Genomic DNA, 26,341 nt, shown 5'->3' with positions numbered 1-26,341 from the left:
GCTTATCCAAAATAATAGGAGCAAGTACCAAAAAGCTGAGTACTGAGGTAGCACCACTGCTACATGCTTCCATGCTGCAGCAGCAGGCTGTCTGGGACAAGTGTCTGCCTGCGCTGCCAGCACCTGAGTGAAAAAGAGATATTTTTTTTTTAAAGAAATATTTTTTTAAAAAAGAGAAGAAATGAGTCTTGGCTGCTTTTAAATACTCCGGTCTACTAGTGAGGCAGCTGGCAGCACCTTGGCAGGAGGAGACCTAGCATCCACTTGGATAAAGAAGGGAAAATGCTGGAAATGCCGATGTTCAGGTACGCAGACTTTGCAGAAAAATATTGCCATGGCAGAGGCAGCAGGCCAGGGCTCAGCCAAGCTGCTCGCAGATGGGGGTGAGGAGCAGAGTTGCTCTACCACACAAGAAGAGCTTCAGAGCCGCTCCTCTTGACTTCAGTGGCAGGAAGGATGTCCCAGGAGCACATATTGAGGCATGTGCAGAATATAATATAACCTGCGAAGCAACTGCATGCTTATTTGCATGAGCAGATTGTGAAATAAGGTGTCATTTTGTTATGGGGTTGTACAATTCCCGACAGAGAAGCGTCGAGATCTGTGCCTGGAATTGTTAGGTATCAGAGCAGTGCAGATATAGAATGATAAAAAAAATTCATTGGATTTTTGGAAAATGCAGTGAGCACAGCTAAGTCCAGCACTTCAATGCTTGTTGAGTATTTGGCTCTGAGGCTTCAGCTGAGGCCCGCAGGCCTGAGCAAGTACAGTTAACTTCCTGATGCTATTTTGGGGGACCTTATTAAAACTGCCAGGGCTTTCAGATAGATTTCTACTTGCTTTCTGGGGAATTTGTGAGGATTTAGCAGTTTTAAAGATCAGGTCGTGTATGCATATGCATACTGACTTTATGCAAGCAGTTAACACATCGCGTGCTTTAAAATTACATGGATAGAAGGCTCTGTGAAAATGTGACGTATTTTACTTATTTATTTCGTCTTATATTTATTGGAAGACTACCCGAGACAAAACATGTTCATCTTTCTTTATACTAGTTTTTAAATTACAAAATCTGCTAAAACAGAGAATCCCCGCAAACACTTAATAAACAATCATCAGCCTGTGCTGCACTTCCTTGTTTGCTCCTGCTGGCTGCCAAGGTGCTCTGGGCAAAGGTATTTCCACCTCACAGGGCGTAATTTTGACTACTTTGGCCATATTTACTGAGGAACTACTTTGCTGCCTAGAAAGGGGGAGGCTTTGTGTGGCTTTGACTGAGTGGTGCAGTCCGGGAAGAATGGCAGGGACCAGGATGGTGGCTGAGAGCTTCTGTTTACTCACAAATCCCCTGGCAATCCACAACAATGAGAAAGCAAACACTGAAAAGGTTCATGATAGAGCAAGTTTTAGTGTTCGGTTTGCTTATCCAAACTAAAGTCAGCTACCAGCCTAGGCAGTGTTAACTTTTATAAACAAATGATTTCTTATCTATGAAACCTCATACATTAAGAATATACGTCTCCTCCTTTCTGAGATCGCAATATATTAAGCTGATGAAGAAGATCAACTATGATGAACAGGTATTGGATTTTCTTTTTATTTTTAATGGGATAAAAGCTGACACTGCCAAGTTAGTCACTCAGGGACCTCCTTATCAGTGTTAAGGTTTCAATGTCTTTTCCTTGCTGATGACTTCAGGGAGGTTTCTTCACAAAATCCAGTTCTTCATAATTCTTTACCTGCTGTGCAGTAAGTGTGGTGCCTAAAGGAGAGTGTTTGGAGAGACTCTTGGCAAGTGTCACCTGTTTCCAGATCCCACCATTATTAGTCTTTAGATTGTATTTCCTTCATTTGTATTTTGGAGAAAGCATGACCAGGACGTGCAGTCTTTACGCACCCAGTGCAAAATGGGATGTCGGTGGGACAAGCCACCAGCAGCCTTTTTATTGCCCCTTACTACTGAGAGTAACCTTCATGCTGGCGGCTGCTAACTGCTCACTCAGCATTTGATTTTTGTACCCTATGAGTAGCTAAGTGATTTTTGTGGGTATATGTTGTTTCCTAGTTGTTTTTTTTAAAAAAAAGCCAAACAAAAAAAACCCTAACCAACTTGCATATAGTGTTATACGGAGAAAAAACACCGGCAGTTTGGAACATTTACCTCCACTTGACTTCAACCTGAAGTGGGGATCTGTAGGAGAAGCAAATTATCATATCCTGTGCAATACAAGGATACAACCAATACTGTTGTTGACAGCAGAGGAATGAGGAGACTCAGGAATTTGATGTTTCCTCTCAGGTTTTGGAGGGAATTGCAATATAGGGTCACAGGTTCTACTATTTTCTTTAAATGTGATTTCTTAGCCCATCCTTTCCGATCTCTCCTTGTCTGGTCCTTTGTCTTCACAACATCTGCTTCTTTTTGTTTCACTCCTATCAAAGATCCATTCTGCAGGGTTCTTATTTTAGTGCACAAGCATCTGCCCAGACAGCCTGTACTTCTGTTGTTTTAGATTTGTAGATTTCTAAAATGTTTCCAGTGGAACTGTAAAGGGAGTTTAAGCCTGCAAACAACATGATGTTTCCTAGCTACACATGATGGATCTGTCAAAGCAGGTACCAAACCCAGTAGGGTGTGTTTACTTCTTATGCAAACCACTTATATTAAAGTAGGAAGAAGGCATTAAATCATTTTCTTGCAAGAAAATGGAGTTCTTGGAGACTCCACAATTCTCAAAGAGTGCAAATAAATTACGTTTTTATCTTCCCATAGCAGACAAGATAGGGGAGCTCACTAGCTTCAGCTGCTGAAATATACCCCCCTACCCCAATTTTTTAAGGTAAGTAGCAAATGCCTGGCACCTGCCTTGGAAGGAATGGCGCCCGGTGCCTAAAGAGGAGAAGCAGAATGTTTGTGTTGTGCAGTTGTCTCAGACATACTGATCTCAGGGAGAATGGATGCAAGCTGTAGCAGTGTTATTCTGTCTTTTTCAAATAAACATTCTTCTCAGCTACTTAAACATCACACAATTTGTTTTTTTTCACATGCCATTTGTTTTCTGCTGTTTCCTCCTGTTATCTCCATTCCCTGCTTTCTGCAGTCATCTTTGGGCATTAAGCATTTTCTCTGAATTTCAAGGATGAAGATTTAGCTGAAAGACAAGGTCAGGACACTTTGGCAAATGCTTTGAGTGGTGAATAGGTTTTGGGTTTTATTGTAATAGAGTCTTATATCTGTTTCTGTTTGTCTGAGATTTTAAGATTGAATAGTGAGAGAGCAGACAGTACATCTAAGCCATTTTAGCTGGCAGAAATATTGTGGTTTTGTATTGCATGTATCCTAACAGTATTTTTTATATATATATATATATATATAAGTATATGTATATTTATATATACTTCTATATAGATGTAAAAATATATAAACTTATATATGTATGTTTTACAGTTTCTGAAGTCAGAAGATACTCTACGTTCAGCCTGGGCTAAAAAATAATCTCTTGGATGAAAAAAAAAAAAAGAAAGAAGACAAACCACAGGATTCACTATGTCAGTATGACACCTTTCTTCATGGTGTTTTTTATTGAACATTCCTAACATGGATTTTGGAAAGCAGGGCATGGAAGCAGATGCTTTTGAGGAAGACCATATGTCACAATGGACTGCCAGTGATCTGGCAAGCATGGTACCATCTTCCAAAGTAATAATTGAGAAGGTCATGCCTTCTTTATCCCCAGGTTCAGTTGACAACATGAATGAGTCCTCCAGCAAGCAGTGTCCACTTTTATACAGCTCAGAAGCCAGTGGTATGATGGGCAACAGTACCGACTCAACAGATAACTTGGGCCATGACCAAGCTTTTCAGCATGCAAGGCAACTATATTATCTGGCTAGCTCTGATTGCTTTCCTCGAAAGCTGCCTTCCAGTGTAACCCAGGCTGGAATTTATGATGCAAGTGACACCTTGGAAATCTTCACTCCTCTGCTCCCTTCCTCAAAGCCTGGGATGAAACATTGTGCTCCCACCTACAAAAACATGGAACAGGTTAGTTTGCTTTAAATAACCACTGAATTTATAACTGCATATTGCATATTTCTGGTAGTTGCACAGTTGAATTTATTATTTAGGGTGTATTCATGCTGGCAGTTCTCAACCCTTTCTCCATTGGAAGTCTATCGTAATTTTAGCCTTTTTTGGTGATATAAAAATCAGAAGTACCTGTGCCAACAAGGCTGCATCATTTGCCTCTTGCCCTAAGCCCACCTCACCTCAGGGCTTCCTTTGTTATTACTGTTGATACCAGAAACATTGAGAAATGTAGTTTGATACTGTGTCTTCATGATATTTTCAGACTCCAGGACAGCAGGACCAGGAGATGAGGCAGCATATGGAGCAGCTGCAAAGGCTGGTGGCTGAACAGCAGAAAATCATCGCACTTTACAACCCAGGTACTTGGCGAATCCCTCCTTATGCTGCAGCACCCTCCCTGCTGATGCTTGCGGTCCAGCAGTGAAACGCAGCATTTCCTTAAAGAAATAGAAGGTCTGATGGTTGTTTTCAGTGGCTGGGAGCTCTTCCTCTGGCAGTTGGGCTAGAACACTCATTGCTTTATACACATTATGCACAAGCTTTAAACCCCAGAAAATGTTTCTTTCGATTTTTGTACACTAAAATTCCAGGAGAACTATGAGGATGAATCCTTTATGTTTAATAACAGACCTCCTGTACAGACTTCTATTGAACTATGGATTTGAATGGTACTGCAGAAAACTATAGTATAATGGTGAGCATTACAGAAAAGCTGAAATATCCTTTTTTTCTGTACCTCTATATGAAAGTTACAGCTTTTACCTAGAAAAAAGGAAAGGAAGAAAGTCAACACACCATGCTTCTGTTAATACACTCTTACCTTTAATAGTACAGCCTGTTCCTCACAGCATGATACAACTCTTTGAACGGCTTCATTTTACTAGTGGCATTGCCCCAGAAAATGCCATCCACTCAGCAAGTAGAAACAGAGGACACCCCCCACTTTCCACCCTGTCCACAGTAGTAGCACATTCTCCTCAGCGTGTGGCCTCATGGTGAAAGAAGAATTTAGGGAAATCATGTAGACTTGTGACAGTGTTGGCCAGGCTTTTTCAGGGCTGCTTGTGCATAACGTCAGGCAGGGAGTATCCATAAGGGCATAGGAAGGACAGGTGATCCTTGAATTTCTGCCACTCCTCAGGTGAGCTGCTAGGGAGGCAGCTTCACCTAACCCATGTGGTAGGAACCTAAGGCATCCCCTGCCTGCATCTGTGCATTGATCTGGTATCAGTTTTCTCGGTCTAATTTCAAGCTTCTTTGCCCAGTTGAGGAGCTGCAAGGTCTCAAGTGGGGGGCAAGAAAAGCAAAAGACCATAAATTCTTTGTGGATTTATTATTATTTCTGGTCCCCCACCCACCTCCCCTGGCTGTGAAAGTCTGGGAGTTGGCACTTGTTAGTTGGCTTTAGGGAAACATGCCCTTACACTATTGTTGCCTTAAAAGAAACTGAAATTTTAGCAAGTTTAATCTGCCTCACTAATGTATGTAACAGCAATTATTATTCAACAAAATAAAAGGGTTTAGGAAAGTGGAATTAAAGGACACTGGCCAGCAAAATGCTTTTAACTACCCTCTCTTCCAAGTGTAACAAAACTGGAAGAAAATAATACGAATAGAAGTATTTTAAACCTGTGTATATATATGCATAATTAGATCTGTATAAATATAACAAATGGTCTCTGCTGGCTTCAAGTCTCAGTGTCTTTTAAGACTATCAGAGTTCTGGGCTTTTGTTTCGTTTCCTTCAGCCTCATGGGGTCAGAGAACCTCCTGTAGGAATGACAAGAAGTTGGGCTGGACAAACAACACACAACCAGATCCATCACGCTGTTGGGGTGGCTGCAACAACTGATATCAAACATGTTAACAACAACTTGAAAAGCTGTATGGCTGTCAGAGCTGCTGGGCATGTACACAAGCAGCAGGTGTACACTGGGGTATATGCACCAGGTAGGAAGCAAGGGCCAAACACCAACTCCACAGTGACCATCAAAGGTCTGGCTTTCTGCAGCTTTGGTTGTCTGCTTGTGTTGTGGGGACCGTTCTGAGCTTCCCGATGATGTCAGCAGTGGAAAGGAATATGAGACTGAAGGGAACAAGAAACTTCAGAAGGAACACAGTGTCACGTCTGTTTGAAGGTCTCATTTTCAAACTTGATGCAGTGTGTCAGTCAGGTTTTTTTGTGGGGGAGTGGGGGTAAGCAGGATCTCAACCATCAACCCTGTAGCCAGAAGCCAAGCCACACCAGCAGTAGTACCAGCAGGCCTGGGTGTCATTGTACCAATTTTCCTGATGGAGCTATGCCACTGTGAAAGAGCTGTCAAGAGCCACTGCTGCATACTAGGGAGACAACTTGAGAAAGAGACAGAATGAAGACTATGGCTGAGTAAATGAAATCTTCATGATCCTGTGCTTTTTGCCTCAGAGAAAAGTCTGGTTGAAATGGCAGGCGAATGCTCAGCAAGCTGTCTGCAATGGCCAGCTTGAATAAGTACACACTCCGCGGCTTCCAAATTTTCTACTCAAAGCAGGTCATCCACAGAGTAATTATGTTATTCATCAATCCCTGCCCAAATGCTGCAATTAGCAAAATGCTGCTTGTTACTTCCACCGGTTTGCTGTGAGGAGAACAGTTAGGCTGCATCACTTTCTTCAGGTTCTCAGGAAGGGCTGAACAGTGTGAAAAGGAAAGTCCTGCTATGCTTCATCATGCAAACTTCTCTTTCCCCTGCCCCAGTGCCGTAAGTCAGTTGATGCGTTTCTGAAGAAGGGAAGTACAGTTTGTATCATGAACTCAAGACCAAGCTCATACAGTAAGAAATATATTTATAGGATACTGTTTGTGTATATTTACGTATCCGGATACATTTAGCTAACATATAAAGCGACAGACAAAACGTTTGCTTGAATGAAAAGCTGACCAAAATCTGCACGGAAAGTTCTCATTTGTTAGTGGAGGCAGTGTAGGTTGAGCATAGCAAAAGATATTGCATCATCTGGTCCCATTAAGCTTTAAAGAGGTAAAATATGAAGAACTACTAAGGCTATGAATTATCTTATTACGATAAAGGTAATTGCTTTAATATTGACATGCATTTAAAGAAATAATGCAGTGACCAACAGTAAAATCAAAACCTCATTGAACTACAGGTTGTTATTTTAATGTCTCATGGTAACACAGACAGAAGGGGCTCTGCCCACCTGCCAGCTGCATGGTTAGGGCATCTGTCCAGAAGTATCGAGTTGGGCTTTTTTTTGTCTGTGCTGGGCAGGATTTGAGTCCACAGATCAGCCTTCTTCCAAAAAAGAAGGCCTTAACTGATGGGGTGAGGCAATTTCAGTTGCAGGCGTTCTGTTCTTCTTGTTGAAGTCAGGTTACAGCACAGAAAGGAATCATGTTGTGGAGGAAGAAAATAAGAAGTGAGCCTAATTTTGTAACCTTATAAATGGGCTTCTTTCCTGGAAGTAGTGAGCCTGGCCTCTGGTCCCTATGCAGAACCTTTCCACTTGGAAGTCTTCTAATAAAATGTGTAACCCGCCATCCAGAGCTAAAAGGAAAACCTTCCCCTCTTTTGCATTGAGAAGTGCCTCAGAGATACTTTGCAATGCTTAACTTCTACCAGCAAAGGGACTTAAGGAGTCCTAGAGGAAATGTGTGTTTTACATGCTCAGGAGTACTTCGTAAATTATTTTTAATTCAGCATCCCTGTAGCATATGATAAGTTTAGTTATGACTGAAGGTTGCAGCAAGCACATTTTACAATTTTAGTAAAATAACAAACGCGGAATTTGATTATTTCACTCTGAACATACAAACCACCAGGTAACATGAAAGCAACATTCTTTTTGTGCAAGACCAGTTTAGCAAGAGATTTCTAGTTTGGTGCAAAATATTTGTCTTAAGTGTCTCTAATTTTTCTTCCCTGGTAATGATTTTTAGGCTTTTCTGTTTCTCCTGGGATACCTTCCCACCCAGTAGCCACGATGCCACCCCTTCCGTGCTTTCCGGCTACTTTCAATTCTGTCCAGTTCCCATCAGAAAATTCTTCCCAAGTTGAGAGCCTAGAGTGCTTACCGACCTCTCCCTTGGCAATGCGCTCTGCTTGGCAAAGCAGATCCCCGCCGTTCATGCCAAACGAGAGCAGTTCAGAAATCTCAGGAGAGCACGTGCAACTTTCAGATTCAGGTGGGTAAAAAGTGCTGGAAATCTGAAACTAAAGCTATTGTGCCAATCCTGTGAATTTTTGCCCTTGCTAGTGATTATTACTGATTTTATTGCAGGTCAGGGGAAGGTGCTTTGTTTTTTTGATGGCTTGTTATAAAAGCTTTTAAAGTATTTTAACCTTGATTTTTTTTTTTTACTTTTTGAATCACAGTCATTCTTCCTCTCATAGTGACAGAGAAATTTGGCCTTGTAGGTATAAATGGAGCAGAAAGTCATTCAATTGGAAAAGCTAAGCTATATGAAGTAGGGGGTATGTTATATTTAGGGGGAGAAGAATAAAAAGTAGGAAGTGGATATAGCTTCCAAAGGTGAGAGAATGTGTTTCTTTAGCTAAGAAGGCCTGGTCTTCATCAGCAATCTTGGTGTTTCTCACATTGATATGGAGTCACATCATTTGGAGGAAAAACAATGTAAACTGCCATTTGGCATCTTCTCTTTGCTACATTTAGCCAGAGTTTTCTTCTGTGGGAAGACACCAAAGGGTGAGAAACAAGAAAGAGCGATGTGCAAGAAATCAAAAGTTGATTTCAAAATGGGGTGAAGATGAACAAAAAAAGCGGGAATGAAACTGCTTAAAGAGGAAGAGGATGTAAATCAGACCTGCATCCTTTATTTCTTTGAACTTTTATAGCAAGACCTGACTGTGATGCTGTGAGACAGTCCCATAGTACAATTGAAACTTTAATTTCCTATTCCTCAAGGTAGCTCAGGACCAGTACTCTCACTGAAAGAGCCTTGTCTCCTTCTCGTGCCTGGCACTATTATTTTCTTGCTGGGTTAACCTGAACCCGGGTCAGTTGCCCAGTAAAGTTTATCAGAGAGCTTCAGACATACTTCAGCCAGCATAGATCAGGGAGTAGTAGATGAGGAAAGCAAGAACCTGAGAGCAAGAACATATTAGGACAAGGCAGGGTATGACTGCTTTTTTTGACAGCAGCGCTGACTTAGACGTGCTTTGTTTGTGTAAAACTAAAGCTTGAAGTTGCAGAGGTCTTATTGCATCAGGTTAACTCCTGACTGGCAGCTGCTCAGTGCAGTTGCCTTTGAAATTTGCTTCAGTTGAATGTGTGCTTGAGGACTGGAATGAACAGAGACCTTCCTAACTGCTGGGAGGCGTGTGGGTTTTTACTGCTGGTAACATAAACATGAGTGTACCAACAGCTTGTATAACTCTTCACATTCTTATTTAAAGGGATAAGCACCGAGCCGTTGCTTCAGTGTACTGGGAGCCCCACAAAAAAACTTTCCAGACAAGATGCTCAAGAAGAGAACAGAAAAGAAAACAAAGGTGAATTACACAGCTGCTTGCACGTTGTTCTGTAGTAGTGAGTAGTTCAGTACTGTCTAGCAAAGTGTCTCCACTGCAATGTTCTGCAGTGAACACAATAACCGAGCATTAGAAATCTCTAGAGGCAAGGAGTACAAATGATACCATTTGCCCTTTCCTTATTTCCAGCAGCTAGACGTGAGGATCAGGAGCCTCTTTTTTTTGACAGATTTCCCTCCACTAACTCAATTCAATTGTATTCTCAAAAAGTATTTTCAAAAATCAAAATCTTGCATATGTTGTTGAAAATGTAAACATTTCTAATTTATTTTATTATGTTTATTTTTCATTCGTTCATTCATTCATTCATTCATTCATTCATTCATTCATTCTCTAAAGGTTTTGCTTTCATTGACCTTTTTCCTGCTGCTTAGATAACAGGCAATTAAAAGAAAAGAGTTTCCCTGAAACTTTTTCTGCTGTCAAAGAAGAACAAAGAGAACACGTAAAGGAGGTGATTCCTCCATCTCCCTTTGGCATAGAGGGGAAGGTGAAGACTGGAAACATAGAAGACAGGTGAGAAATTATCTTAATCGGTCAGTCAAGATACAAAAGCATGTTTTCTTTGATTGTACACATACTGTATGTGTTATATTTGCAACACAAAGGCTCTTTCCTTTGCTTGAGAGTGGCAGGTATGCACGGGCAGAGACAGGACAGGTCTGGGGACTGGCAGCTGATCTACTTCTATATGATAGGATGCTAGTATAGTCAATTTAAATGAGCTGGTCTTGCAACTATGATCTTTGAAGGACAGGAGTAAGGCAAAAATTATCAGGGAGAGATAACTTCTGCTATGCCATCATTTCTTCTGCAGTGGCCATCAGTTTGTGATAGCAGCATCATCCTGAGTAGCTCATTCATTCTTGTCCTTGCTCTGCCTCTTCAGCTGTGCCAAGACCAATTTTTATGTGCCTATATAATGAACAGGTAGTGAAGTAATCCTTGTTAAAATTATCTGGAGAGAGGAGAAATGTAACTTTTAACTTGGATCAGTTCTCTGATCTGGTTCATCACTGCATTGCAAAAGGAGTTGTACCAGCACACTGAGTGGGTGCTCATGGCTAGGCAAGAATGGTTTGGTTGGCATTAGTGATGAAAGAAATGCTCATAGAGTTGTTACCTTTCCTCAGCTGATGCAGATAGAAGCAGCATCTTTTTGGCACACCAATCCTTCCATCAAATATAAAAGAGAAGCAGCAAACTTCTAAGTACAGACTTAGAGTAATTGTCATGAGTGTGTTTTAGTGCATTAACCACGTGGGAGTTGGGCAGAGAAGGAAGATGGGGACCTCCAGACCAAAAGGCTGAGAAGAGGTGACAGGACCATAAGCACCTCTGGGCAAGTGGGCCTGTCCACATATACCTTTGGGGATCAGAAGTGAGCTTTTGAAGTCCATCTCCCAGTCACCCCCACTTGTTGTGCTTTAATTCACATTGTGGTCTTAGCATGAGCTGGATGAAACTACAGCACAGAATGTACTCCAGCTCTTTGTGACATTTTCACTATGGGACAAGGCTTCAGTTGGTTTGAAGTAAACTTCCCTGAAATGCATATTGTCTAACATTGAGTCCTCAGCAATAACAGTTTTGCTCTACAAATCTAACCCTACTAGGCCATGCTGAGTGCTAACAGACAGAGCCAGACTTACAAATAAAAAGATTATCCTTGGTACAGTGGTGTTGGGTGGAGGCTGGGTATAGAAAGAACAGTGATGATGTGTTATGTAACCAGTAACCCTATTAAACCCAAGATTTTTTAATATTCAGTAGAAATTATTAAGAAGTGCCTAAATTAAGGCTTTGAACACATTTCCAATGCAATATGTTCGTGTATGATGTATTATACTTTGTTTAGAGTCAGTGTTCAATTTGTCCCTCCGCAACATTATGGAAATTATTTTTCTCCTCTGTCGCTCTTCACTAGCTAATTCAAACCACCCTGTCAGAGAGATAGTGAGCTCTTTGTGACTGTAACCAGCTCTAGTCTGAAGAAAATGCTTGAAATATTTTCCTTTTGACTATTTTATATTTTTAAGGAGAGACTGATAACAGCCAAAAAATATTACTTGCTAAAAGCATAATTAATGTTTAGTCCAGACAGGATGTTTTAAAGTGAGAATTAGGTGTCACATAATAGTGGGCTTTTTACTTACATGCTTCACATTTAAAAAAACTTGGAGAGAATATTTTCGTTCTAAACTCAGCATCAGCTCGGTGACAATCATCGAAGGAAAATTAGTTGGAGAATCTTAAAATAAGTACCTCCCTGTTCCTTGTCTAGGCCAGTCACACCAGCAATTGGCGTTAGACAGAAGCCTTCTGAAGAATTTGTTGAAGAACAACTTACAGTAGACAATCATCTCATAACAAAACAGCAGAAGGAGCAGCAGGTACTGTGCCATTGGTGCATTTACTTTGTTTTTGATAAGTTCTCATGGACTTGAGTGTTGCATGGGCTCTGTTTTGGCTTATTGCATGGCAGCACATTTTTCCACTCTTCTTTCATGTGACATTGGAAGATTTTTCCCAAAAGTAAAAAACCTGTATTACTCGGTCATAGTCATATTCCCCAACGTTTCCCAACAGATTCTTCTCTTTCCACATACTTTCTGGGTCATAGTTTGTGCCTGTGTCTCAACATACTTAGCTAAATTAGACCTCAGGGTTGATTCTGTTAGTTTATTTCATAATAAACGGTCTGTGCAGTCTCTTACTTGCCACTAATGTGAGAATGGAGGCATTTCCAAATACAGTTTTTATACAAAGGCCAAGTAGAGTGATACTCTTCTGCTTTTTTGCCGTATGTGCAGTTTGAGATAAATTTATGTCTGACACCTCTAGGTGTCAGACTCAGCATTTTGTTAGGCTTGCCTTGGAAGATGCACATTTCATCACTCGGGAATTTTCTCTGTGTCTCCCTGGCAAAATAATATCTCAAACTGATGCATTTATATGTTTCTGCGTCACATTCTAAAAACCACTCAAACTTTATTTAAAAAAATAGATAGAACTTGTCTCATCTTCTATTATATAAACGCTTAGCACCATCTTAACTATCTGAGTCTACTAATGAATTAATGGAGGCGTCACATAGCAACTGCTTCTAAAAGTTCTCGTACCTTCCCTGTAGTCTCAGGGCTGTTACTTATGCACTCAGTTATCCATAGTCAGTGTCTTTAAGACTTCTAGTGTTTCAGCTTTTTCAATTATAAACATCTTCCTTTCTGGAGAATGATTCTCAGACTGTGATTGTCAGGATTTTTGGTGTTTTTTTCAGAGCAAGGCAAAAGTAACACCTCGGAAGGCTTTTCTGAAACGAAAAGAAGGTATGGCAAGGCTCAAAAAAAATAAAGAGAAGCCCTTAAAAGAAGAGAACAAGCATTCCAGAAGAGATGGTTTGGATTGCTGGGGTCGTTTCTCCCAGTCTGGCCAAGTGGATGCAGGCATTCTGCAGCCAGGGGAATGCTCTCAGTTAAATCTACAGGTCAGTAGCTCCATGCAGATGGGTACACATGAACAAAAAGCAGACTGTGCTTTAGCTGAGCTGGAGATAACGGCTCATACTGGCTGTGAAGCAAAAGTAGTTGAGCAAAGTGCAGAAGAAAAAGAAGTGATTGGAAGAGATGAAGACACAAAAGAAAATCCTGTTGACTCGTCACAGAGAAAGTGGCCTGAAATCCTGCAACCATATCCTGAAACAGTAACAGAAATGAACCTACAAGTAGATGAGGAAAGGGAAACTCATCATATGGATCCTCTAGGGCAAGCAGGCAGAACCGATGGACCTGTGGAGGGCACCCTGCAAAAGGACCTAGGTAGGGTGGATCACCCTCTGAAGGGTCATCTCACAGAGGGAGCAAAAACCCCCTTGGAAGTCCTAAAAAAGCATTGTCCACTTCAGAATTTAGAAACAGATTGCATCAAGGAGGCTGAGTGGAGTGCAGGCCCTGCATTCACACAGGGCCAGAAGTGGGTTCAGGTATACCCACAGGAACTTGTTTTGGGGAGCCAGAGCTCAGAAAGCAAGAGACAAATCCATACCGGGTTTAAGATGGTCAATGATAAGATAGTAAAAATTACACGTAGCTCACCTGAGGCTGTGGAGAAGGGAAGCTCATCCTCAGCCTTGCAGCAGAAGTGGCAAAGGAAGGGGACAGCTGCCTCGACGTGGTGTGTTGCATCTTTGTCCTGTGAGTCAAGCTGCTTATCCTCCAACAGTGACGATGACCCCAAATCTCACCATGCTCAGTATCCCTCCCAGCATGGGCCTCGGAGAGTAGATCACACTGATGGACATTTGGATCTCTCTGATGATGATTATGCTAGTGATGAGCCCAGTGGAACTGAAAAAATATCTGTTAAAAGGTACAGCAGATCACCCACAGGGAAGCAAAATATTCAAGCAATCTCAAGACAACAAGGTCCCTCCTGCAGCACAAGCAGCAGTGATTCCAGTACTGGGGCTGTCAGTCTGAAAGGGAGCAAGGCTCGTTCTTCTCTTCAGCAGTCCCTGTTTCATCTCACGAGACTGAAAAGGAGAGAGCATGAGCGTATATCAAAGAATGAGAATAGGGCCAGGGATGTTAAAAGCCTAAATATGCCATCCTCAACAGTGACTGGTGAGATTCCTGCTTTCAAGATTAAAGAAACCCCTCCAGTGGAGAAACCACAGAAAAAACTGTTTACAGACGCATTAGGTAAGGATGCGTAGGATCAGTCAAAATCACTTTTCCTACTTGCAGTAATCACCGGGACAGAAATACTAACTTCCAATGGCTCTCAATGGCTCTGTGACAACTTGCTAAGCACACTCTACTCCGCATCAGGCTGCTGTTAGAAAAGGGTTCCTGAGGTGTCTTTTAAAGTTACATTAAAAATAAGGTTGAACTAACACCTGGCATTCACATTCCTGAAAAGGAATTCAGCTACTGATACTGATATATCCCCAAATCCTTTTCATTTATTGTGATTTGTAGGACTTGGATTGCACTACTAAGGATTATTCTGGGAATGGAATACTTGCATAATTAGTCAAAGATATGTTAATTTTGTTTGATAGATTAAGCAATAAAGCTTACTGCACTTATGCAGTCTGGGCTTTTAAATACGTAGAGAGAGTACATAAATATTCACAAAGTTCTGTGTACTAACATAGACATCTTTATAGAACAAAATCAGAACATCCTTACCGGAGAATTAGAAACTGGTGTGTATCACAGAGGAACCCCTTCACTGACTAGGGTGAAAGAAGAACAACAGAAAGCAATGCATTTTTGCAGGTAAGTCTGTATACACCAGAAATTGATTTGAGTGTGCAGTAAGGCCCATATTTCCTTTAGGATCACCTGGCTAATAAAGATTCATCCTTATTAACTAGCCTCTTTTCAACTGTGTCTATATTGTTTCAGAAATGAAACACTTATTTAGCTGTCTAGATAAAAAGTAAAGTGCCTAACTGAAGGGGGTCAAGTCTGAAAATAGTGGTGCAGTTTGGGTCTTAAAGCTGAGTAATGCTAAATGCTTTTTATAAGTTGCTGAAGATCTTCAGATTGCACTGAAATCAGTAAGAACTCAGGTTAATTTATTTTATAGAATCAGGCTTCTGATGGAGTAAAGGATAAATGTATCATACAACATTCACATCAGGGTAGCCCATATTTCCAAAGTTAACAAAAAGTGTATAGCATATGTTAATGACAACAGCATTGTTATTTCAGAAATACCTGTCTTCAGACTACATTGAGGATGTGCTTGGTACCATAGAGATGAAGAACTTGAAAATTCAAGAGAGTTGCTTTTGTAATTATTAAATGCTGAAAATAATTTTGGTTTTATTTTGTTTTACATCTTCATAGAAGTGAAATAATTCCTTACCACAAAATCCCTGCACGAAATTAGTTTTGAAACTATAGGGTTAGAATGGAAGTGCCATCACAACTATAATTAATTACAGGTTATGTAAATGCCTCTAAAGAAAATTTAGCATTCTTACAATCAAATCAAATATATATTTTTTAATGTGATGAAATCTGTTAGAAGTTACTAGGTACCATCTACTGTAAACACAGGAGAGACTCCTTTTTACATTTCAAGCCGAGTTCTTAACTAGTGCCCAATAAGCATAATTATTGCTTTGGATTTTTAATATATAATACAAACTAAGAAATTATTTTTCACATCTGCATGTTCATTCCTTTTGATTTCAAAGACCATGGGATTAGTGTCAAAGAATATTTCTAAATTACATTTATCATTTTGTATGATTTCCTCCTACAGCTGTCTTTTAGCAAGATACTTTCAATGTCTTAAAAATAAATGATTTGATTAAAGATCCTTCTTGTTTGTAGCTATCACAGCTGACTGTGATAGGAGTTCCAGATGTGAATATTTGTGTGATTTGGCAGTTCATAAACCTACTAATGAAATTAGGTACTGCTTTTACTTTTACTGATGTAAATTTTGGCTGTGTGGGGATGTATTGGTGGAGAATTACTGCAGTGCACTCTCTGCCAGCACTGCATTCTCTGCCTGCTGACAATGCTGCCTCACAGGTGACATGGCTTTGATTTTTTCATAATAGTGCAGGTTTTCAAAAGAGTTTTCTGTGGATTTATTCATGTCATTAGCCAAACAGCCTCTAGGATTTTCACACAGATGTTTATCCAAAAATACCTGCCTAGTACGATGTGTGCAACTTCTCACTCATTTTTTGTAATTTATGAGCTAAAACTAATTGCAAAAGACAGCTTCTCCTCCTTGACTGCATTGACCCTGTACTGATGTATGCAATCTCAGAATCTGCTCCGTATTTTTAAACCAGTAAGCCTACTAGGAACACAAGATGGCCGCTACATTGATAGCGTTTCACTCGTGCCATATTGACAACTTGTGCTCGTGGGAAGCAATGAAAATCCTTTTGAGAGCTGCATGACATGCCTGGACCTGCCCAGTCTCTCCATTCTTTCGTTTCCAAGCAGTTTGTTTTTAGACCTTTGCAGGCACGAATCACATAGGCAAGAGGGTGAAAACAGTTGGGATGTATGTATCTAGGGCCTAACAGAGCCTGCAGAGTGCCTCTGGCTCCACCCTCGCAGCACTGAGGTAGTTACTGTTGACATCAGTCAGAAGATTTAGGGATGGTCATTTCCTTGTTCCTTCAACAAGGACAACTTGTTTGCCATTTTTAATACATCATTTCTTTGTAGCATTGAATCTACACTCTTTCTGGACCAACAGCAGTAGCCAGCAGGTTTGGGGTTTTTTCCCATCTGTATTTCGCTAAAAGGCTTTTTCTCGGAAAAAGACCTTTGTTTCATGTATGTTTTTGCCTCACAGGCAGCCTGCTGCAATGTGCCTCATGCAGAGGTACACCTGGGACTCATGCAAGAATTTCAGTTAGCACAAAGTACTTAGCCTTTTTTTTCTATATTTTATAACTGCGATTTGCACCTAGCTCCTATTTGCAACTTCTAGCTAGGGTATAAGCTGATTATCTGAGGCTCCAAAGAACTATTATGTGTGCTTCTGGCGTCCTTGGTTATTATGTTTCCTCGGGCCAGGGTCTGTTTTCTAGCCTTGAGGCAAAGCACAGCATAACACCTCCATATGACTAACCTGTTTTACCCTGCAGACCTAGGTGGCTGCACACGAGTTGTCTGATGGATATGTTCCCTGGTCTTTGCTAACCTCCAAACCTTGCCCAGCATTGCCTAGTACAGTGCTGGATGGCTGATGCCAAGACCAGAGGTCGTGCTAGCCATGTGGCTCTCTGGGCAATTGCATGCTTGGGTTCATGCTCCAGCTCTGATTAGTTCATTTGTATAGATGTAACTCTTGTGCAATTCTGAAGAGGTTGATATCAGCTGAGCTGCTGGAAGGAATAGCTCTCTGGATTTTATTTTACAGGGTGCAAGAAACTTAAGGCAGTACCGTTCAGTCTTCAGTGGAAGAAGTTTTATATAGATTTTGCATCTTGCTTTTGTTCTAGTATATTGTGTTTCAGGTAAACTGGTCTGGATATGGAGCAGTGGTAGGCTGGATATAATCAAGCAGGGGCTGTATTAGCTAATTTAACTGTATTATTGTGAAGAGAATTAATATTTCTATTAACTATTGATGAGACTGGTTTTAGCATGCCTTTAACTGGAATATTAGATAGGCTTATTATGATAGAAAAAAAAATAAAATAGAATAAAAAAAAATTAGGTAATTAATTGAGTTGTAAAGAGCAGCAGGATAGGGGGAGTTTGTGTTTATCTCTTAGTATCTTTGAGAACTTTCATATTTTGCTGCTGAAGTTCTAAACTCCATTACTAAGAGGAAAGCATGAGGTCACGGCTGTCTCCTGTAGATCTTGTTGCTTTTCGAGTAATAGTGATGAGCAGATGGTGGCTGTAGGTCATGAAGTCAGCTGAAGCAGGAAGCTAAAAAATAATTTAAATCATACTAAAACAAACTAATCAGCTGGATTACAGTCATACAAATATACTTCATTTGGGGATATGCAAAGATTTATACTCTTCCCCTCTTGCTGAGTTTTTAAGTGCACTTCCAGACCACTCACGCCTTGAGACATTGAGTTCAAAGGCAAAATCTCTTCTGGGTGCTGAGCTCCCACATTTAACTCTTGGAGTATATTTACCTATGGAAAGTAAAGTACTTTATCCCCTTTCATTCAGGTCCATGGCTGTTCTCATTTGTAGGAATGACTGGGCTGCCTTGCACGATGAAGTGCTTCATAGGTGCAATGCCAGGGAACAGGCTGTGCCTTCTGCAGATCTGCCCTAATTTAGCTATCTCTATGAACAGAAAATGTGTTTGAAAGCCTCTAAGTTCATGGTCATTATGTTGTCAGAAAATTTCAATGAGAATTTTCCCATCTACTCAACAGAATAAATTTTGCAGCTGAATGCATGCTTGAGTGTTCCCAGTGATGAAGGACCTGAATTTTGACAAGTGCTGATAACTTGTTGCCACTCCCAGCAGTATCAGCATATATGGGACATGCCCAAGCCCTCCAAAAATCATGCCCAAAGAAGGCACATCTGAAGACAGTCCTTTTTAATAGTCTTTGTGCCAACTCTTTGTTTGCCTTCTGAACAGAAAACAAATGGACCAGCTCAAGACTGTCAGGAGCCAGGAGCTGACTCACCCTTTGGAATGCAATAGAGACAAAATTCACCCACTGCAGAAAGAAAAAATTGCCCATAGCAAGTTCAAAGGAACAGCTAGAGTCACTGGAGAAAACGTGAAATCAGAAGAAATACAAGTAAGCTGTCTTCTGTAGAATAAATATGCAGTTCTCAACAATTAGTATCCTTCCATGCAGGCATCTTATGGTAGCACATAAATCCTTCCATTTGGCACAGATGGCCAATTATCCATTCTACTTCTTGATGACAGTTGTGTGTACAGTGAAGATTTTTCAAGTTAATAGGACATTGCCTTGTTTTATATTTTAAATGTACATCCCACTTTCTTTATATAAGGAAAAAATAAGGTTATGCTTTCTATTTTGTAAGGAAGGGAGGGAGGTTCCCATGTTCCTTGTACTTCCTTGTACCGGTTTTCCCAGATCTGAGCTGGCTCTTGAAAAATTTCCAACTCCTGCCATAGTGGGCCTCACACCTTTTTGATATAGAGAGTCATTGTGCCAGTGGCAAAGAGTTATTGGCCATCTTTCTCTATTCTCATCCCTGAGCCGGGAGTTTGTTGATTGTTTACTTTAAACTACCCTGACCTTTGACTTTGAGGTGTTTTGATGATTTCTAGCTATGTATCTAAAAATCTAACCTGCCTAATAACATCCCTGACTCATTTATTGTGGTTTGTTCTAAGTTCCTTTAGGGGATTCTGTCTGTTTGAATCCTCTATTTCAGCCTCCTTAGTGATAAAGCAACCTCTGAATATCTGCGGCTATTAACCCTATTAAAAATAGCTAGGCACAATATGACTTTAAGTAATTTTCTAGAAGAGTCACTGATAAAGAGAAGGAAAAAATGGTGAGCCATGTGAGACAGTGATAAAGAAGATGGGGGCAGCTAAAAGCTATATTTTTATAGGATAAAAAAGTAGGCAATGCTAATGCTCAGAAACGTCTGGAACAATGTTCTGCTGCAAAAGGATGTCTAAACCAAACTGATATATTTGACAGCAAACTGACAATTTCAATTATCTTCTTGACTGAAAAAGTTTCAGAGCAAATGAGACTGGCAAGACAGTACTTTGCTCAAACTTTGTATACTTTCTATATTTTTCATTAGTACATTTTTGAAATACATATTTTTGTACCATACACATAGTGAATGTTTTGTCTGCTCATGTTCTGTTTCTCTAGAGGTAACATTTATAACAGGAAATGATTACCTGTTTCAGTGAGGTTATTTTACTATTTTGAATAAAAATATTTTTAATATCCTCTCTGCACAATATTTTGAAACACGAGCTTTATTTCCACCTGTGATTTTTTAAAAAAATTGTGAGAATTTCTGCCAGGGAATAATTGTGTTTCCTGACTAGGTCTAGCACTAGAGATGAAGTTTGAAAGAATTGTTTTGATCTTCTGTTCTGACCTGCTAGCATAATGAGTACAGGTTCAGAAAGTTAGTTTTCCACAACACGATTACAACACACTTTCTGAGACACTTATCTGTGTGATTCCCAAGTTCGGAAGTTTGCTTCTTCTTGAAAATGGCCAATGGATGTGCCAAATTCTGACCAGGCAGCTCATAGCAAAGAAAGGATGGTGATGAGGACACAAGTGGACAGACACACAAATGAGGGGAAAGTAGGAAAGGGTTGCACGTGACAACTGATTGACTACAGAGCAAAATTCACATTTCTAGCTTAACTCCACATGCACCTGCAGTGTCCAGCATGAGTGCTTTGAAACAAGAGGACTCAGAGTTGGCATCAGCACTGGTGAGGGAAGGAGAAGGGAATAGGGAATAATAATGGAGATGCACATATATGGAGAAGTCCTCTCCAAAATGCACCAAATTTCACTACCTTCACTTTCCTGAACTTAGCTGAAAATCCTGTGTTTGCGGTCCCCTGCTATTTGTAAGGACCATTTAACTAATCGTGTGTCTTTGTCACTACGTGAAGATCTGATGAACTGGCATTTTTGCCATTAAAATATACCTTGTATCCTTGCCTTTTTTTGAAAATATACACATTTAATGGTGTTTGTTTGCATGATTAGTTTACATTTCCTGATTTTCCTTCACACAGCAAGGACTTTGCTCACTTTGTAACTATTGGTTTGTTTTAAATACAGGAGTTTGCAGAGTAGTGGGGTTTTTTGTTTGGTTGGTTGGGTTTTTTTTGAGAAATAATTTCAAATGTGTTCTTTTTATATTACAGACCTTTATATTGAAGACCTTTTTACTGTAGACCTTTAAGCAGAACAAAAGACTCTATGCTCCCTTCTGGGTGTGTAAGGTGGGCATGCCTAGTCCAGAGCTGGCAATGACATGGCACATTTTTTTTTCTACTGGTAGATATTAAAACAGCAGATTGCAGGACTGCAGGAGGAGTTCAAGAGAAATGAGTCCTGCTGGCACGCTGCCTATGGCAAGCTGAGAGACCAGGTTGAGAAGCTGACCAGGCAGAACATGGAGCTTCGAGATGAGCTCAGAGTTTCAGAACATCAGAGATGGAAAGCAGAAAAAAACCCAGAAGCTGTGAATTTCATGGACAGAAAATCAGAGACCCCGGTACTGGCAGATATTATCTGTTTAATAGTGTCTGAAAAATTGAGGCATAGTTTTTCTTTGGAGCTGGCAGGTGTGAATACTTTTCCCCCATTCCGGCCGTGCTTAGCCTGAAGGGGGGCAGAAATCAGCTCTGTAGTATGCCATGTTAAAATATACTCTTTGTATGGCCCTCTTCCACTCAGCCTTAGTTATCCACGAGGTGGGTACCTCTTAAAGGTGGTTCAGCCAACCTATCTTAGACACTTACATCAGGGCAGATGTCTTCCCCTACTAACTAGGGAAGGAGTCTACATAACTAATTTACATTCAGTGCCTAAAGTAGACAACTAAAGTCTCCTGAAATTAATTCTAGTAGTTATGTATATAATGTCATTTACTTTTTTAATAAAACAGTTCTTCAGCCAGATGCAGACTGGTTTCTGGCAGTAGGTATAGTGACACTTTTTATTAAATCTCATTTCAGTTCTTATTTTGTGCTGTAAACTTTATGGGAAGAAAACACTGTCAGTGGCCTGCCTTACAAAGGCACAAGTTGGACTCCTTAATGGGAATTATACTGGGGCGGAGCAGGAAAGACAATCAGGGTGGAAAATACAGCTGGCTAGTGTAAATGTCTCTGGTGATCTCCTGAAATCAAAGGGGTTTAATCATAGGTTGACAGATTCTATTACCCTTTCTCATTCAGTGTCCCATTTGTTTAATATACTTGTAAGGTTAGTTGCTACCTTTCTATATAACCAAGTAACTTCATTTAAGGGAGTAAAAGGAAGGAAGAAGAATGCTGTTATCCACTTCTTACACAGGAGACAGAAAGTCTTGGTGAAATTAAATGTTTCAGACTATAATTTAAAAGACAGAAGTCTGGTTTGAGTGGGTCATTTCAACTCCTTGTGTATCCAAGGGAGAAAAATATGTGCCCTTAAAGGGGCACAAAATGATCAATATCATCCTATGTGCATCGAGGCAACTAAAACAGGTAATTATCTTCTAGATGGTGCAGTCTGGTGAGATGGATCCTACTCTTCCACAGAGTGGCTGAACCTAGGAGAAAATAAAATTGATCCATTTATTCCTAGGTATTTCACTAATTTGCAAATCTAGTATCTAGTAATGTATCTTTAAAAGGTGTTAGAATGACCAATTAACCCGTCCTTTCTTTATGGAGTGAAGAAGTTTTGGTCTCTCTTTTTATTTGGTTTTTCACCTAACACTATTAAGTTCTGTTGAAAATGTCATTTCAAGTTACATTTCACTTTACTTTGAATTTTCCCAAACCTCCCTGTTCGTATGACCCATCCTTTTATAGATTGTGAAGGTCAAGAGAAAAAAAAATTAGTGTCACATGTACAGAAAAAGAAAATTACAATAAAAGCAAAGAAAAAGCTAATTGACTTCTGTTGAGGCCAGATTTCTGTATTATTTCTACTGCTTTGGGACATTTGGTGATGTAGAACTATGAAAGTAGTATTAGAATGCTGTATATAAAGCTCCTAGGATGCCATAATCAAAGATTGTTATGTCCGATACTGGGGAGTTCAGCAGAACAAGATCTGTAATTTCATTCGTTGTGTTTAAATATCATCATTTTTATTACACCAGAAAACCAGATGGCTTTGAGGGTTGTTTGATTCTACTAGCTGTGACTTGAACTTAAAATTATATATTTATAACAAGTTTTCCATCAGGTTGCAGAAGCTATTCTGCGAGAGACAGCATCTTCATCCAAACAAGAAGAAAGATCACAGAGAAATAATCACAAGAGCCACAGCATCCCTCATGTGGGGCCAAAGACATCTTTGCAAAAACACTTCTTTAGAGATGTGAATAACAAAGTATGCATTCCTATTGCCGGTAGTCACTTTTCCACAGTTCCAAATATTTATTTAAGAGAATGTTCTTTGGAATCAAAATTTGTGCAAATGAAAGTCTCTCTGTAAGCATGGTCATGTTTTCTTGCAGTGGGCTTGTCCTGTGATTCAGTGTAACTTTGCTTGTAGCTTTTCTTCTGGTTTTGCAGTAGCAGGAAACAAAATTTTTTTTCCGTTTCCAGACCTAACTGAATTGCCTGTTTGCAGATATGCTCTGAATTCATTGTACCTACTACTTCACAGACTGGTTTTACGGGCAACCGCCATACCTTGCTTCAGCAAACCATAAATCCAGTATTTTGACATTTGAGGCCATACTTACCAATAAACACTAGTGGCCTTCTGCCTGATAAAGACCAAGGGAAAATCACCTAGCTTTTTACAAGCTGAGAGATGCTTGTTTTTGACTGGTATCTCTATGACTGCTCCTCCACAGCCAGCTTACCATGTTTCTTACACATTTCACTGTTCAGAATATATAGCTATCTAAATATCTTGTGCTTTTCTTTCTCTTGGCTTTGTATTTCTTGCTTCTTATTATGAGCATCTTGATTATTACAAGTCTACTTTCTTCCTTTTGCTCACATTTAACTGAAATCTGTGCTTTGCTCAAGGGAACAGTCTCTCTGAAATTCCCCCTGCCTTCTGGAAACTAATATCCCAACTCCATTGGCTAAAGCAAAATTTAGCTCAGTTTCGCCAACACACTGCTCTCTGCCTGCTTAGGGACTGAAATCAAATGTAAAACATGTCAGATGACAAAGAGGGAACTGTTCCACTCTAGTGATCATGACAGTGCATGGCTTCAAAGTCACTAGACAGTGGCTTTAGTGAAGCCTGCATGGTGCCTGATATGAAAAGAGATAATGATAAGAACTATTCTAAACTGAATATGCTTAAAAAAGCAGAATCAGCCATATGTGAAATAGTAGCTTCAAAAGGATGCAGACATTATGTGCCTGCCTTCAAGACTGGCTATATTTCTAAGCAATATATGTTGTTTATAAGTTAGAAGGTGGAGGGTTTAGCTGCAGGAAATTGTTTTATTTGTTCTATACTGATGTCAGATCCCCCAGTCCCTTCTACAGCTGGGATCTCTCCATTCGTCTGTGCTGTGGCTGATAGAATTACAAGGCAGACAACTAATGTGGGATATACTATCTGCAGTTAAAGTAGCCAGTAAAGTCAAAAAGCTATCTTTGGTAGCTTACCCTGGAAATTTTCAAGGTATGAAAGAGCTTGCTTCATCTGAACATCTCAAGCACTCTTGTGAAATAACGGAAAACCAGAAACATTTATTCTACATAAAGACTCCCTAAGACCCATTGGGTTCATTTTCCTCCTGTGGCACACAGCCATGTGCAAAAAAGATTGTGGCTTCAGCAACAGTTCTGAGAAGGGGGAAGTTGAGGACAGCAGAGTTTTGGGCTCGCTGTTATCTGAGTTTTCACCATCCAGTCAGCATTGGATCCAATCCAACTGGAATCCAGTACAAGCATGAGCTAGACTGGAGGGCGTAGTGCCCAGACGTCCTGAGTGAACTCTGAAATGTTTGACAGAGACACATGTTCTTTATCTGCTCTGATGGCAGAAGGTCTTGCAGTGAATAGAGCGGCTCCTGATTATTTGAGTCTGGAATTGAAAGCTCAGGTAAATGAAACATTAAACAGAAGCCCCAAATCTGTGTCATAGCAATAGATCTGAACATGGTGACTCACTTGACTTTCCTTTGTATTTGAGCTCTCTTGCTAGCAGGTGGATGCTTTCCTTCAAGATTCTGCGAATCTGGACAATCCTAAATTTTACATATAGATAAAAGAAACTCTAATGCGGTAACTGTCCAGAATTGAGAAACTGTGCACGGGAACGCACCAAAGTGAACGGGATAACCTTGAGTAACAGAAGTAGAGACGCATGCCACAGGGACGTGTGTATACCTGTATAAGATATTTAAGTTAAAGCTAGCTAGGACTGGTGAGTTTCATCAGCTGTAATCAAGAAGGCAGAACAACACTTAACATCTGACAAAGCTAATAGAATTTGAGGATATGTACAAAAACAACTGGGGGGCTAGTCTGAATAATGATCAGTACAGGTTAAAGACAAAGATTTTTGGAATACATGATTTTATGGAAAAAACATATACAAGAGATGTTCTACATCTCTGAAAAAGACATATTCTGGTTGCCTATAATACTTTTATTAATGATGGTTTCTGTTTGTACTGTAGCATGACCTAGTTGGTGAGGAAGTGGCCACTTCAAGCTGTGCTTTAATGAGTCAAGATAAATGTCCATTTTAACTGCATATCATTAGTGATTCTTTCAGAATATGGCTTGGAAGATGTACAGGTTGGCCAAAATGGTTAATAATTATTACTTATTGATATTTATTAATACAAATTCTCTCCAAACAAGCTGATTTCTGAATTCATCACATTGTACATTTGGCAGGAACGAGTTGCCAGTTTCCTGCCAGACATGCAACTATGGATAGATGTTAGTGATTTCTATGAGAAAGGATACATTAATTTGCAGGAGGGGAGAGTTCTACCGAAAGGTATACTGGTAACATTTCTTACTGTTGGAAAAGTTTCAACCAAGGTCAAATGTGTTTATTTCCAACCTTATTAGATGCACTGTGCTGTCTAATCTTGGACGTGATTTTGAGGACCTTTGAGCATGCTATTTCCTTGTCTATGCATGTTCTTCCTGACCATTTCTAACTCTGAAGCAGGGAAGCATGAGTTCTAGGAATATGTAGACAGGCTTTTGTAGCCGAATTTGAATTTTCACTGCTTTATCCATGAGTATTTGTTGCTTTTTCTCAGCTTTTTCAGCTGTTAATGGGAATGCAAATTCTACCTGAGACAAACTGTGGTATTTGAAGGTTATAAGAGATATTTATTTATGGGAATTGACAAATGAGAGGTTTCCAGGAGAATTTGATTTGTATCAGAATGATGAAGAACTGTCGGTATTAACATCTGGGAGGAAAAAGCTCATTAGAAAATTTAAAGGATTATTGTTGAGCATGAGGATCAAGGAGAACATCATATTTTTAAAGTTTCTCTGGGCTAGGTGGGCCGCTGAGTAAAAACACTCTTCCTGC

General features: G+C 40.0%; 1 protein-coding gene across 1 annotated transcript in view; it reads left to right on the top strand.

The window, feature by feature from the left end:
• Window positions 1-1,357: 1,357 nt before the first annotated feature.
• Window positions 1,358-26,341, top strand: part of LOC141740056 (uncharacterized) — a 36,525-nt gene continuing 11,541 nt past the window's right edge. Inside the window, exons 1-11 of the mRNA XM_074578261.1 lie at window positions 1,358-1,580; window positions 3,449-4,045; window positions 4,353-4,449; window positions 8,031-8,276; window positions 9,508-9,603; window positions 10,017-10,158; window positions 11,927-12,035; window positions 12,923-14,342; window positions 14,813-14,924; window positions 18,748-18,913; window positions 21,147-21,362. Coding sequence (XP_074434362.1) covers window positions 3,599-4,045; window positions 4,353-4,449; window positions 8,031-8,276; window positions 9,508-9,603; window positions 10,017-10,158; window positions 11,927-12,035; window positions 12,923-14,342; window positions 14,813-14,924; window positions 18,748-18,913; window positions 21,147-21,362 — 3,051 coding nt within the window. The 5' untranslated portion in view covers window positions 1,358-1,580; window positions 3,449-3,598. The remainder of the gene's footprint in view (window positions 1,581-3,448; window positions 4,046-4,352; window positions 4,450-8,030; window positions 8,277-9,507; window positions 9,604-10,016; window positions 10,159-11,926; window positions 12,036-12,922; window positions 14,343-14,812; window positions 14,925-18,747; window positions 18,914-21,146; window positions 21,363-26,341) is intronic.

The sequence above is a fragment of the Larus michahellis genome, chromosome 3 (genome assembly GCF_964199755.1).
Source record: "Larus michahellis chromosome 3, bLarMic1.1, whole genome shotgun sequence".
NCBI lineage: Eukaryota > Metazoa > Chordata > Aves > Charadriiformes > Laridae > Larus > Larus michahellis.
This window is presented reverse-complemented; position numbering and strand designations above follow the sequence as displayed.